We start from the raw sequence: 15,715 nt of genomic DNA on the forward strand, positions 1-15,715 counted from the left end.
CTGGAGATTAACTTGCGATGGACTGGTGTTCCATCCAGGAGAAGTCGATGATTCTCACCCGCTTTACACCATGAACACCGGGAATAAGCACCGGGCTTACACAAGTGCCTTAGGTGAAATTCACGTGATAAGAGCTCAACATGAAATTCACCTGGGCTTCATGTGAAATTCATGCGAACTGAAATTCGTGTGAATTTTTGCCTGTGAGTTTCACATAAAAACGTCGAACAATTACCTGTGGATGTACTGCATGTCAAGATTAGTCACGAGCGAATAAAACATCTATTTTACACATTTTTTTCTCTTCAAAGATTGTGAGTAAGTCCTAATTAGTGGAGCGACAATACCATCATTTGATTTGATGTATCAACCTACCTGTTTTGTACTTTTCTGGGAAGATACATGTAGAATATCACGTTATAATTTTCACCCGGTCGTAGAATTTTCTGTGGTCAGATTTAAAAAAAAAGATCAATGACTGATGTATGACCAAAAATTTAGAAACTGAAATAATTTGTAAAAAAAATCATTCGATAATAGCAGAGATTCAAATATTCTGAATGTTTAAGAACTCAATAATGATGAAACAAATTACAATCAATATATCAAACTTGTAATGATTTTTACCATTTTTTGTTGAATGTAGTAGCGAACCAAGAGTACAGTATTGCATTATGATCTTAGAAGTCTAGATTCTACACTATTTCGTGAAACAATAATAAATAAAAATAATTTATTTCTGGTTGTAACGCGCTTTCTGATTGGCTAACATATTATTTTATATCGTATAAAGAATGTTGCTAACAATGTACGTCATAGTAAGACTAACGTCAAAAACGTATCAATACGCCTGACGTAACGTTTGAATTATGTACAATTTTACGTCATTTTAAAGGTAAAATGACCGATTTTATCTACAATGCAGAGTATAAAAACTAAATTATAAGCAATGAATTCAATATATATTAGTTTTATACGATTTAAATGGTTTGAAACAGTTTACGCTTTTTTACGCGGTTTATAAAGCGTAAACTGCCGCAAACCATTTTATATCGTATAAAACAAATAGATATTGAATTCATTCCTTAATTAAATATAATTCATTTTTTGTAATCTTGACAAAAATCTATAAAATACGAAAGATAATTATATATGCTATACATAATTTTATAAATAGATAGATAGATACAGTGGAGCCTCAGTTATCCGGACCCTTTCATTCCCAAGTCCAATCGTCCGGATAGGTGAAGCGTCCGGATATCTTAAATGTGTCTATTGTTATCGTGAATGTTACTGTATTTGTATACAATGGCTCCCAGTGTTGATACTAGTTTTTTTGCCTTTCATACCATATAGCAACACATGCTAGAGTTGTCTGTTGATATGAATATTTTTATTTTATTATTTTGTCATTAAATATTAACCGGACAATAATGATAACCGAATCTAGCTAAATTCTTTGTGTCCAAGTGTGATATGTGTGTGATACACTGTTGTTCGCAATTTTGGAAGTCAGTGTGTTTATACAAGCTACTCATGGGGGTCTAGCACGTAAAAAAGGTGTGAAACTTCATTGACAGGGGTAATCTTTTGTACTGAGTAGGGTATCATCAAATTTTACCGTCCAGTTAAATGAAGCAAGATTAGTAGTAAATCAGTGTTTTGTGGTAAAAACAGACCGTCCGGATCCGGAACGCGGAATTCCGGATAAATGAGACAAAATAACGTATAAAAAATCTGTTCTTAAATATAATCGTCCGTAAACTGAAGCGTCCTGTTATCTGGCGTCCGGATATCTGAGGCCCCACTGTAGATAGATAGATAGATAGATAGATAGATAGATAGATAGATAGATAGATAGATAGATAGATAGATAGATAGATAGATACACACAATGCTCATTTCTTCCCTTTAATTGTCTTATAAAACTGATTTGATGAGAAATCTCTAAAATGGGACAAAGCTGTTCGAATCAGGGTGTGTTATTATATAAATAGTGCCTGTTTGGGAGGGTAACAGTTGAAATTGACACCCCGAGAAAACCATTGTCAACCGACGCGAAGCGGAGGTTGACAATGGTTTTCGAGGGGTGTCAATTTCAACTGTTATCCTCCCAAACAGGCACTATTTATTTTGTTATACTGAATGTCTTTTTTAAAATTTTTAAGAAAATTTTACTGCTTTTATATAGGAATAACGTGAATTCTACAGCGAACCGTACGCGCATAATTTTCGCGCATGTAACATTTTTTAATGTTACCCGTTGCCAAGTGCGTTGCTAACGCTGAGGGTAATAGTAAATATTATTAACTGCGTCTTAACCAATCGGATTTCAGTATTTAACATGAAAGTATAACAATAAGGAAAATACGTCCTAACACCAAGTATCTCAATTTACAAAACTAAAAATATTTTTTTTAGGATGTCATCACTTCACTATGTATATTGTCTAAACATTTAAGAATCATTAGTGTGGTTGCCTCAGTATCTGTCGATGCGATCTTGTTTCCCCTCTAATAGTTGAACTGAAAGGGTCAAATAAAACCACGTGGTCTGAAATTTAAATGACAATAACATTCGCAGGGGTGAAGTAGAACTCTGTGGAAACGCAGTCACACGCCGCGAGAGCTCCGTTGAAACGCCGCGGTCGCCGTCAGGACGCCGTGACATCTTCACTTGTAAAATTTTCAAATAAAATTTTACATTTTTTCATTTTTTCTGAATTTTTCTTGCGATCCTACGCACAGGGGCTCGTCGCGAAGTTTTTTCAACCTGAATCAATCTGATCGAAGAAAGTGTCACCGGAGTGTAAACTGGAAGAAAATGCGTGAAAACTTCTAAAATTGTTGCCGATGTTTAAATTTTGCAGGTATTCCTAAAAACTATGGTCCTTTCCCGATCTAATGATACCTAGAGTGCAGGGTTTAACGTCCGAGAAGAATTAATACGAGGCGACCGAAATCGGGAGGTAGCGATTTTTTCGAGTTTTGATTCCTCCCTTGTGTATTTTATAGTATAGAGGTGTTATATATAAAAGGTTGAAAAAACTTCGTGACGAGCCCCTGTGATCCTACGGCGATTCCATGTACTTTACAACGCCATGAACACGCTGTGGGATCGCAACTTGGTGTGATAGGGCCTTTAGTGAATTTTACTTACTTTTTACAATCAATTTATTAACTTGTTAAAAGGAAGATGTATATATAAACAATAAAATGCTTTATTTGATGATTCATGTAGGTTATGAATGTAGCGATCATTGCAGAAAAAAATTACATAACCCGCTATATATTTGACTTGAACAAAAAACGACCGGACAAAACTGTTTGAAAAGGGTGATAACTTAAAGAAACACATAACTTTCAGCCGTGATGTATACCGGCCAATTTAACTAAAAAAATAAGCGACATTTTCTACCTTTGTTGCTCCACTACATCAACGAGTATGGTATGTTGGGTTTTTTTAACATTATCTAGATTATCTCTCTTTGATCGGATTACAGTTCGGATGGCAAGGTTCCTACAAATTGAACAATTCTACATACTGTATATGTACATATGTGAAATACTGACATAAAAGGTTATTTCTTGCTCCTAGAAAATAATATTGATTAAAGGGCAAAATTGCTTGGATAATGTAACACCCTGAGGGATTAAATATTATATTGCACAGTTTAAACTAATTGCATGATAGTGATATTTTTCTTCACACAAATGGTTAATAATTCAGACTTATCATTAAATTTGAGAATGGCAGCGTAACAGTATATGAATTTAATTGGATTGTAAAAATTAAAACTGAGGAGATATTTTATGCCTAAAGCTCTCATTTCATTGCTTTTGTTGCGTGATAGTTGGAGATCATTTTAATGCTCCACGGCAAAAATCCCCCCCCCCAAAAAAAAATCATCAGAGCGCGCGAATTGCATGTTTTTTGGTTTCTGTTTTTGCTGACGTAAAGGCAATAGAACTGAGAGTTAATATGTTATTCAAGTGAGATGACGTGAAACGTAAAACCTAGTTTGAAATAGAAAGGGAAATTATATACACCGACATTAAACCTTTGGAGTACAAGAATGTGATTGAGTGGGAGGGGAAAGAGTCTGCCTAATTTATAGAAACATTATCGCAGTCACTGCACATTTATGCATCCATGTACATATATATATATATATATATATATATATATATATATATATATATACTAGTATGCAAATCGCCTCTTTACTTTGATAAATAGTCTTCTGAAATTAATTTAATTTATTCTCTAATTTATTTAAGTGAGATGACGTATAACCCAGTTTGAAATAGAAAAAAAAACATTCATGCAATCATATTATATGTACATTTATAACCATATTTTTTCCACTGCAGGCTTCATCTTTTTCAGTGAAACCGTTAGTCTTTGAGAGCAGTATCCATCCTTAGCTCCAGAGACTCATCAAACTTCTACATCATGACGAGAAAAATGCTTAATACCGGAACAAATATCGCACTATCTAAAGACTATTGTGTGATGGTAGGGAAAAACCATAGTTCTAAGCATTATTTCGAACATGTTATAAATAATTGCAGAACGCCTGTATTATGACAAATACATTTTGTAGAACACAGCCTTTTGATATCAATTTGTTTACTTCACAATCAATTTTCATATAGATATACATGCACATACCTGCATACAAATAATGAAATTACCAATACATGTACTTTAAAAAATAACTTTTATATTACGTATTTATTCGACACTTCAGAATTTTTTTGTTGTCGTTTTAATTAATCTCTAAAAAAGCTTTGTAGCAACCTCTAGTGATACACTTTCCACTAATGATATAAAGTTGCATTAGTGACCAGGATGTTGACCACTAATGATATAAATCCGAAATTATATCATAAGCGGACGGTTAGGTTGTTCGTTTATGATAAAATTATATCATTAGTGGTCAACATCCTGACCACTAATGCAACATTATATCTGAAGTGGACAGTGATCATTAGAGGTTGCTACAAAGCTTTTGTTCAACCGAGTTACAAACAGAAGTTTTTTCTTTGAATCTCAAGAAAAGGAATTCTCTATTTATAAGAATATGCGTATAGAATTGATGCATGTAGAAAGAAGAGAAGAATTATCAAAATACTTTTTTAACGAATACGACACTCGTCTTTAGAAATCGACATTCCTGAACGTTATGAACTTGTAGAGAGTCAAGGCCATTACAAATATGAGGTCACCTTTAATCGCGTTAAAAACCGCAGGTAAAACATGAATTTACATGTGTTGCCTTTAAATTCTACTGAAATGCCTGTTAAAAGGAGCTGATAAATGGAGTGAGAGTAATACTTATTCTTTGTGTTTCAGGATATTTCACGTTAGTATTGATGCATGTAGAAAGAAGAGAAGAATCAAAATCCTAGCCTGCACCGAAAATGGTCAATATTCAATTTAAATGCGTTTTGCATAGAGTGAAAATCTTTCGAATAGTAAATGTTTACTAATGCCCTTTTTTGAAGATTTAGTTTATCTAGACAGAATATCTATCTCAAAAAAACTCTTTGATAGTTTGTTGGTGATACGAATAGTTGACATCTTTGGTTTAACGTTTGAAATATACGCGTAGAAAGGAAATAACACTGATATCGACTTTTCCGTCTTTACTACCTTAATGAAACATAGTGAAAAGTGAAACTAATACCCCTTATCCATATTTTGTGAAAGTAATAGCATTTATCAATACAATCTCAAGTTCAGATAAAATGTAATTGTGCCCTATGTTAAAGTTAAATGAACAGATAATCAATACTTATTAAAAGTAAAGGTGAATGTGGTTTTTTAAAAAGAACAGATTTGCAAGAAAATTTTACATCTCCTCTCGTGAACATTAAATAACTTTTAATTTTTGCTCAAATTTGGGCCAGTTGCTCCGAGATGATGATCTAATCCTTTCCCGTGTTTATGAAAGGAAATACTTTATAATATAGATCTTACATTGAAAAAGCTTTAAACGATTTTTACGGTGTTTAGCAAAAATAAACAGATTTTGAAATAAACAGCATTGTTCTTTGAAGAATAAAGTGCAATTACCTGTATATATGCTTTAATTAGTTCAATTCAAGTCTTTTAAGAAGTTAACATTCTGGTATAATACCCTAGCGTACATCGAGGAAACTTTATCCCTGGGCCTTTCGCTCAGAGATAATCATCCTATAATCTTTTCCCGTGTTTATGAAAGGAAATACTTTATAATATAAATCTTACATTGAAAAAAGCTTTAAACAAATTTTACGCGATCCGTACTTAAGTTTTCCTGCTAAAGGCAAAAATATACAGATTTTAAAATAAACACCATTGTTCTTTAAAGAAAAATAACCAGATTTTAAAATGGAATCCACTTTTCACAACGCAGATAAAACTCTATTTACCAGACCCTAAAATCTAGATACAAAAGAAAAATAAATAGAGGAAGCCTTTCTTAACCTTCACGCCTTAGCTATTGCAAATGACACAACAACCATGTGCACTTTATACATGCACAGCATATAACTTATATTTGATTTCGCAACTTAGTTCTTTTCTTGATAATTCAAAAAAAGGTATTTATAAAACATATGCATCTAAGCCGTAATGACGCCATACTACATGTATTTTATTCGACTATACTCTGTCCCAAGATATCCTCGATTCACATTTTTCCTAATTACTCAATATTTATAAAAACCTCAGGGTTCAAACGATGTTTATTCCAAAGTATGAACAATTTTCAAGATTTTTTAGTTGAAATGCCCCCGTTACCATATTAGGTTTTAATACACGGCTAAAAAAATGTGATGTCTACAGAGATTTGGCATTGCAGCAAGCCCGGATGGTAACGTTGAAAAATGAAATTATCTTGGAAATTTTCCCTTTCATCAATTTCATCAACAAACACCTTCGACATCATCCCAGTAGTAAGACAAGGATGAATACTTTCACCATTGCCGTCTCTTAGCAGTGAACATAATTCTCACAGCTTGATGACCGAGACTTTGCAAATGACACCGCTCTGCCAGCACAAAACCTTAACAGATATAGGGAAAATATGCTGAAGTACAGAGTAGCTAATGAAATTGGGCTCAGAATAAAGACCAAGAATACCAAGTGCTCAAGGCAAACAACAACCAAAAACCAAGCCTTAAAATTAAACAACAAGACATAGAGGAAGTAACATTATTAACAATATCAGGCAGCAAGGTACCTGTGCAGAACCAGATGATTTGAAATGAAATCACAATAGGATGAGCCAGAACAACATTTTCATGTCCAATACATATTTCTTTTTCGATATCGTCAACATCGCGATGTATGCAATATTGATACGATATCGATTTGACATCGTCAACATTGCCGATATTTCTTTGCCGTTAACATCGTCGACATTGTCGACATCGCAACGTCGAAAATGTTGAAATGATATCGAGTTTACATCGTCAACATTGCCGATATTTCTTTGCTGTTAACATCGTCGACATTGTCGACATCGCAATGTCAACGATGTTGAACCAATATCGAATTTACATTGTCTACATCGTAAGTAGAAATATACAGTGTAAGACATATAGAATATCACCATGTTGGTCATCATTGCGATATTGACAATGTCGACGATGTAATCAGGATATAAGAGGTACGATGTAGACATGATGTTAACTCGATGACGATCAATATTGCGATGTCGACTCGATGTTGTTCAACATTGCAATATCGACAATGTCGACGATGTATTAAGGATATAAGAGGTACGATGTAGACACGATGTTAACTCGATGTCGATCAACTTTGCGATGTTGACTCGATGTTGGTCAACATTGCGATATCGACAATGTAGACGATGTAAACAGGATATAAGAGGTACGATGTAGACAGAATGTCTACACAATGTCAATCAAAATTTGCGATGTCGACGGTGTAAACAGGTTATATGAGGTACGATGTAGACACGAAGTCTACACGATGATGATCAACACTGCAATGTCGACGGTGTAAACAGAAAAGAAGGCACACGATGTATACATGATATCGACTCGATGCCGATCAACATTGCGATATCGACGATGTCGACGATGTAAACAGAATATGAGGTACGATGTAAACACGATGTCGACCCGATGTCGATCAACATTGCGATGTCGACGATGTAAACAGGAAACAAGACACACGATGTGGACACAATGTCGACTCGATGTTGGTCAACATTGCGATATCGAAAATGTACACTATTACTTATTAGGTTTGTTACTGACTGTGTACAGAAATTTGTGGGACCGGTAAAGTCCATAGAAGGCGAGGCGGAGTTTTTTTGTTTTTTGTTTTGTCCAGGACCTAAAGTTTGATATGTAAACAAACAAAAGATAATACATAACATTAAAATTCATAGCTTAATTCTCTAATTTTTTACGTTCCTCGTCAGTCGTCTGAGCAAACCTGGGTGCCATATTGTAGGATCATAATATAACGTCACGGGCAATTTAAAGGGGGCAATCTAAATATTTTGGAGCTTAAAAATCAAAGGTATGGTTGACCATTTGTGTAAAAAATCAGCTTAAATAACGTTACGTCCGCCATGTTGCCGTATAAATTTTGACGCTCGCCGTGTAAAGAAATTTATAAGGCAATCACGCGACGCCATTCATCCAATAACGTCGAAACATTCTAGTCCGAGGCAAAACAAAGGATATATATATATGGTACGCTGCAAATGCAAATTTAATTATTATGCTAATATGATATTAACACAATGTCTACTCAGTATTGGCCAACACTGCGATGTTGACAATATTGATTAAACGTCGTGTATTTGACATACCTCAACATTTAGCCCGTTTGATTATGTTACTACATACGGTTACATCAGCCTCAGCCAGTGATAGATCTTGATCATTTAATCTCTATCTCCCTTCCTCTGTCTCTTTTGTCCCTTTTTCCTTATCTGTTTGTTTTATCGCTCTTTTCTTGTGTTTTACTGTCATTAATTTGTCTTTAAAAAGAAAGTAACCATTGAAAGCCATTTAAGACTACATTGCTACCAAGAATTGAAGGCTGGTGACCCTGGATAGACAGTTCGATACCAGAAATAAACCAATGACGGGTAGTAATGGGCAGTTTCCCTTGCCACAGTCTTAGTTAGGGAACATCGAAACAGCTACAGCGTTGAAATACTCAATTGCCCTTATTACAGAGGTAACAATAGGAGAGAGGTCAAGCTAAGATAATGCCAAGGAGAACTGCAACAACTTAATAAGCAGTTTAAACGGTCTTAGAAGGAGAAGATGGAGCTCTTAGTGTTAACTGACGATGAATGATCAGTGTTGGTAAGGTTAAGTCGGGCAGAGAGAATAAAGATGATGAAAAGGAGAGTACAAGAGATCACGCACGCTTTTTGAAATAACAAAAAGTTAGAAAGTGAAAGTTCAGGCACTTTCAAATGCGCAGTACCGGAAGGAAACCCATTCTGGTCCATGGAATGAAATTACAACTGTTGTAAAGAAGGCTTGCGCTGGGTCTGCTTCTGGTCTCAATGGGGTAACATACAAGTTATACAAGAAGTGTGACCAAGATAGTCCGGAAAATGCAGGAATTGTGAGTCATTTGGAAGAAGGGAACAGCGCCGGAGGGGTAGAAATAGGCAGAGGGTTGATTTGTGTCAAAGGAGAAGAACGCTTAAGAACCATTGGGCAGTCAGGGCCATATATCTTGTTATATGTTTCTTGCAGTGTAAACTAATAGGCTATCAAACTACATGGTGAAAAGTAAATGTATCAACACATAAATTAAGAGGGATAGAATCCAAGGTTTTTTTATGACGCTTTGGGTACACCAACTGCAGAGATCTTCGTTAGGACATCAGAGAGGCAAAAACGGCTAAATGGAAACTTAATGCGGTCTGGCTTGACCTTGTAAATGCATATATTTCAGTTTGTATAAGCTAATATAGATGGCGGTGGACACTTACCATGAACCACTGCATAAAAATATATTGTCAGGACCTTAATGCAATTAGATTAAGATTTCTGTTGGAGCTTTTGCGACAGTATGGCATCAAATTAAAAAGGGGAGTATGACAGGCTGCATAATATCATCAATGTTGCATGTATTTGTGATGGATGCTGAGCTTGATGACGACAGCAGCATCAGAAGGTACAAAGTACCAAATACCGATAAAAGGCTCCATGGTTGACTCAACAAGGACCACAACTACACACGTACAATCTAGACGGGTCATTGCGTTATTGGATGAAACTGTAACATATGCATACATGAAGTTAAAATCAGAGAAATCAAGATCAGCAAATTATTTAATATGAAGCTCTAAAACATGAAAAATTCAAACACTTGTGGACAACAAAACAAGCTTATTTAATATGAATAATAAGAAAGTAGACAAGAGGGCTACCAGAAAATTACGAAGCTTGGATTTCTAGTAATCAGCAGACACTGATGTGGATGGTATTAACTAATATATGAGATAGCGATGACAGTGGAAGAGAGTTTGGAAAAGGGAGTAAATGACTTTGAAGTCATGAAGTGGCTGAAGAATTCAAGGTGACCAAATGCAGACTGGTGATGACGTTACATGATTTGTTAGAGCAGTGACTCGGAAACGCAGGAGTCCAAACATGGTCAGGTCGCAAGTGGTTTACAATGTGAGAAGGAGACAAAGCAGAGAACATGTTGGAATTTTGAGATATACTCGGCAACACGTGCACAAGCAGAAAGGGATTCGAGTGTCACACTTTCAGCTTTGGGCAATGGCTGACAAGTCGGAGAATAGGAGTATGGTACAAGGAGAGGTGAAAAGAAAGGTTAAAGAAATCATCAGATCACGGACAGCAGAAGTCAGCAAGCAGAGTGTCAGGATGTGTTTCTTTTACGATCAGACCGGTGTATGATACTAGAACTTTATAATCACCGGCCAATCCACAACAGTAGGATCGTTCATATAAACCAGTGTAAGAAGAGAGCGCAATGGCTCATATCTTTTCCGAATTCTCGGTTACACTAACATAAGGACGGTAAAGGTAAAGAGACGACAAAGACTTGATAAAGCTAGCGGACAATATGAAGAAGAAAATTGACAACAGTAAGAAAAAAGATGGCAACTACTTTATCAAGGAGATTGTGCAGTCTGAAAATAAGGTTGGCAAACCATCAGTGTTCGGCACAGGGGAGACTGGGAACCGAGTGTAGACCATATTAAGAAACTAGTCTTTTCAGACGTAATAGAAACAACTGTGCAACCAAACCTGGTGCTGTGATTCAAATTAGCCAAAACAATTTTTGCCATAGAGCTGACAGTACCATTGGAGGAAACCTGCGACGCGACGTACCAAAGAAAGAACATAACATGAAGTGCACGGATCTAATGCAGACTGCAGGGAGAAGGATTTTTATACTCCTTGCCGAGGTTGTCAGCTCAGCCAATGTGGGAGCTGTTTACGAAGCTAGGAATGGTGTCGACAGTGCGTATGACCGTAGGACATTTAGTAGGCGCAGCAGAGACGACATCTTACTGGGTTTGGCTCAGACATGACGCGTCGAGCTGCATGCCTAAAACCAACGAAAAGTCAACGAAATGTACTCCGTTGATTGCTGCCCGCGGGTCTTGTCACGGATGAAATCAGAAGTGTGTATCCGGCTCGGTGCTCATAAGATACTTCCTTACTTTCTATTATACAGTGTATCGCAATTTTACATTTAATTTCGTTGGAAAACTTGAAAATAAAATAAAGATAGACATATTTTATATGAGTCGTGTAATAGTTTGGTTACGGAAACTTTAAACTATAGTCTGCCCCAAGATATTTTTGCCACATATTTCCTTACATTATTCGATATTTATAAATACCTCTTGGTTCAGACGATGTTCATTCAATAGTATGAAAAAATCCCAAGATTTCCCCTTTGAAACGCCCCCTCTAGCTTGTCAGGTATCAATACACGGGTAAAAATCAAAACTCTACGGGGTTTTTCCATTGCTAAGGAGATGCAGACGCCCGGATGATAACGTTGAAAAATTGCGCGAGGTGTCCCGAGTACTTCCGAATGGAGAAAAGATGTCAACATTCCCCATTATAAATCTCCGTAGGAAATCTGTTTTCGTTGCTGTGGATTTTTACGAGGGAAAAATGATAATGTGTGAATGAAGTTATCTTGGGAATTTTCCCTTTAATCGATTTTAATTGCACTGCTGTCAAAGGTATGTGTATTGTTATTGAAAATCGTTAAAAATGCAGCATAAATATGTTGGGACAGACTATATTATTCATTTCGTTATCTTTTCATGTTACAATTTTACAAACACGTATCTCTGTATAGAAATTATATTGGCTTCACATTTTTTAACACAATCACACGGATAAGTTTTCTTATATTGTTCTGTATTGTTTTACATTAATTCAGGAATATTTATTATTTTATCTTACAGTGATAGCTATGGCTTTATTGAAAACATATAACATTCTTAGTGATGGTAATACATGAATCGATCATTTTATTGATCATTTAATCTCTCTCTCTCTCTCTCTCTCTCTCTCTCTCTCTCTCTCTCTCTCTCTGTTCATAAGAAGTTTGTTAGAAACAAACTTTTAGGCAATTGTGCGATACATTTTCAAGGCTGCAAACCACATTGACTCCATGTAGCCCTGTTTTTCGGCTTGGGAAGCCAGATACTTGCATGTTGTATTCCCTGTGTAACATTTCATGCCGGTCTCTTGATTCAAGGTCAAATTGGCTGTTATTGATGTAAATTGTACATTTCCAATTTTGGCCGGAAGCAATCCATACAAGTAAACATCTTCCACCCAGAAAAATGGTGTAGAAAATGCGGCTTTGTACATTGGGTGAATAATATCAGCAGATATCAGTACAAAATACCCATTGCAGTACGGCACTGGATAATGCGTCATGTTCTTAAACTGATTTGCATGAACCTTCCACTTGCCATTTTCTCTCATTATACGGCTTGTACCCTTAGGTCTTAAATGACCCATAATTTTTCGCGAAGCGTTATGATACAGCGGAAGGTAGTATTCCAATAGGTTGAACACATTCACAAACATGTCGTCATCAACTTTCACAACCATCTCAACATTGGAGCAAAATTCACTTATCCAACGATATGTTAGAACTCCTTTATGGGTAAGATTGTGATAAGAATCTATGAACTGGCCTTGTATGATATCCCCATACACAGTGCTTTCGTTTTCGAGCATCATCTGAATTTCCTTGTCACTAGTTTGTCCAAAGAAGAAAGCAATTCGGAAACTTATATTGCGAAAAATGTTAGTATTGCCCCAGGTTTTACGTATAGCCCGCCTTCTCTTGAAATGATCCGTCGATGTTTGAAGGATGAACAGGAAATTAAGTTTGGAGTCGGATTTACAGATGGAAGGATTGTTGATGAGATATGGAGACACGAGAGTTAATGGATAACCTGTGTTTCCCTGTGGATCTGTGGTGTCAGTTCTCAGAACAGAAATCGGTTGGGAGTAGATTTTTTTGTCATCACTATTAACTCGCTGATATCTAAACGAAGCTGTGGATCGTGATATTACTGTCCCTGGGGTATTGAAGAGATGGACAATCAGGATGAATGTAGTTGTGAGGACACCAAGAAACCAAGCAAGACGTCGGTGGTGAAAGTTATTCATCAGGTTTTTTATGGTCATCCCACAAACATAAATAGAAAGACACTAGTTACAGTATATACCATTGGTTACCAAAAACAGTCAACGTTTATTTCATTACATTTCTAGGTTCATAGTTATTCAATCATTAGGTTAACAGATCAGTCTTGGGTTGTTAATTTTTCTAGTTTTTTAAAATAAATATTATGTAGTTTTGTGATACATGTATCTAGCAATATTAATGTAGAATAAATAAAAATCACCTTTTAGATTTTCACGTGGTACAACTTCGCCAGTATCTTGTATTTACACCTTGATTTCGGATACAACACTGGATTAATTAACATGTACCCAGTCATTTTATCCTATACAGGTTTAATTAATATCAGATACGCCTCATTAGGCATTGCTTGTACGTACTATTTGCCGGTTACCCTGTGGCAACGCACTTTGAGAATATAGAATATTTGTCATGATATAATATATAATATAATGTTTCTCAAAACCCGTTGACCGTAAACAAACTTTTATCCGCGACGAACTTATTTCGCAGTTAACAAGAAATAAACTGGTTTGCGATGACTAATTTCCGCAAATACGAGGGTTGTTCGCAAATAATTGAGACATTTACTCTTACTCTCTTGTGTATATGTATATAAAGATAAATCATTAAAATAAACCAATGTGTCTTTTATTAACGTAAAAATTTTGAAGCTAATTGCATCATTCGTTCATTCCTGGTAAACTAACAAACGATATTCAGTCGAACGGAAAACATGAACTGTTCTTCATTTTTCATCTTTTCAATTTATTTCTAAAATGGTAACAGTTACATATATATTCCATCCTTGAATTTGTATGGGAAAAAATGAGTTATTTCTTCCCATAAGTCAACTTACTGTCAAACTTCTCTTACCGTCATCCTGTATATATCTTAAAACTGTTAAAATCAGTTTGTGTGAAAAAAGTACTTGATATTTAGTCGCTTTTTAATTTTTAGTGAAACAATCGTAAAAAAAACGATTAAGTGTAGCTTTTGACCCTTTTCCATCATATAGTTTTAATCAAGCAATTATTCGAAAACGTTCACGCCAATTTTATGTATATTCGCCGTTTAGACGCCCAACTTCAATAAAACGTCTCAGACTGATCTTTACCCGTGTTTGTGAGAAATGTTCGCGACGATCTGGCTCTCGCGAATATCGCGAAAATCTATCGCACACGAATAAAAGTTGATTTACAGTGATTTGGAATTCAATCACTGCTGCCGTCGCAATGTGACTTGTTTCTTTAGCAATAATATTGCTCAGAGATGCGTAGAAATCGTCTGTTTTATTAAATTAAGAATGGAAATGCTTATAATAATAAATAGAAGATATTAGCTTGTAAATTCAAAGTTGTGAAAATCATGACCCCTGGGGTAGGGTGGGCCGAAATAAGGGGTCGAATTTTTTTTACATAGGCATACATAGAGTAAATCTTTAAAAATCTTGTTCTCAGAAACTAATTAGCCAGGAAAGCTGAAACTAGTGTGGAAGCATCCTCAGGTAATGTAAATTTAAAGCTGTGAAAATCATGACCCCGGCCGGGTGTAGGGTGGAGCCACAATGGGGTCAACTGTTTACATAGGATTATATAGAGTAAATCTTTAAAAATCTTCTTCTCAGAAAATTATCATCCGGATGATTCTTTTAAATTGTGTAGAGACTTTTGCCCATGGACAATTCTTGGGCGTCACAAGGGGTTCTGAGTTTGATAAAGGTTTACATCCCATATACAATGTACATAGACAATTGTTTAGATTCTTTTTGAGAACTGCAATGCTCAACATGTGTTATGATTATAAAATAATCCTATTAGAAAAGGCCTTTATATTTCTAAACAACATTTCTCGAGATTCATTGAATCTTGGGCTATTATGGATCGGATACCTTAAAATTTCTTTCTTCTATAATGTCGGAGGAAAATCATTATGATCTTGAATCTAGTTCTGCGATACAGTTTCCCCTGAATATGCCTAAGTAGACTCTAACCCAGCTTTCAATCGCTTTGTTTTC

General features: G+C 35.6%; 1 protein-coding gene across 1 annotated transcript; it reads right to left on the reverse strand.

The window, feature by feature from the left end:
- Nucleotides 1-12,425: 12,425 nt before the first annotated feature.
- Nucleotides 12,426-13,736, reverse strand: LOC136272352 (beta-1,3-galactosyltransferase 1-like). Its single transcript, XM_066073829.1, has one exon. It carries the CDS (start codon nt 13,698-13,700, stop codon nt 12,618-12,620), a length of 1,083 nt encoding a protein of 360 aa, XP_065929901.1. The 5' UTR covers nt 13,701-13,736; the 3' UTR covers nt 12,426-12,617.
- Between the last annotated feature and the right edge of the window lie 1,979 nt (nt 13,737-15,715).

Source organism: Magallana gigas, chromosome 2, assembly GCF_963853765.1.
Source record: "Magallana gigas chromosome 2, xbMagGiga1.1, whole genome shotgun sequence".
Classification (NCBI taxonomy): domain Eukaryota; kingdom Metazoa; phylum Mollusca; class Bivalvia; order Ostreida; family Ostreidae; genus Magallana; species Magallana gigas.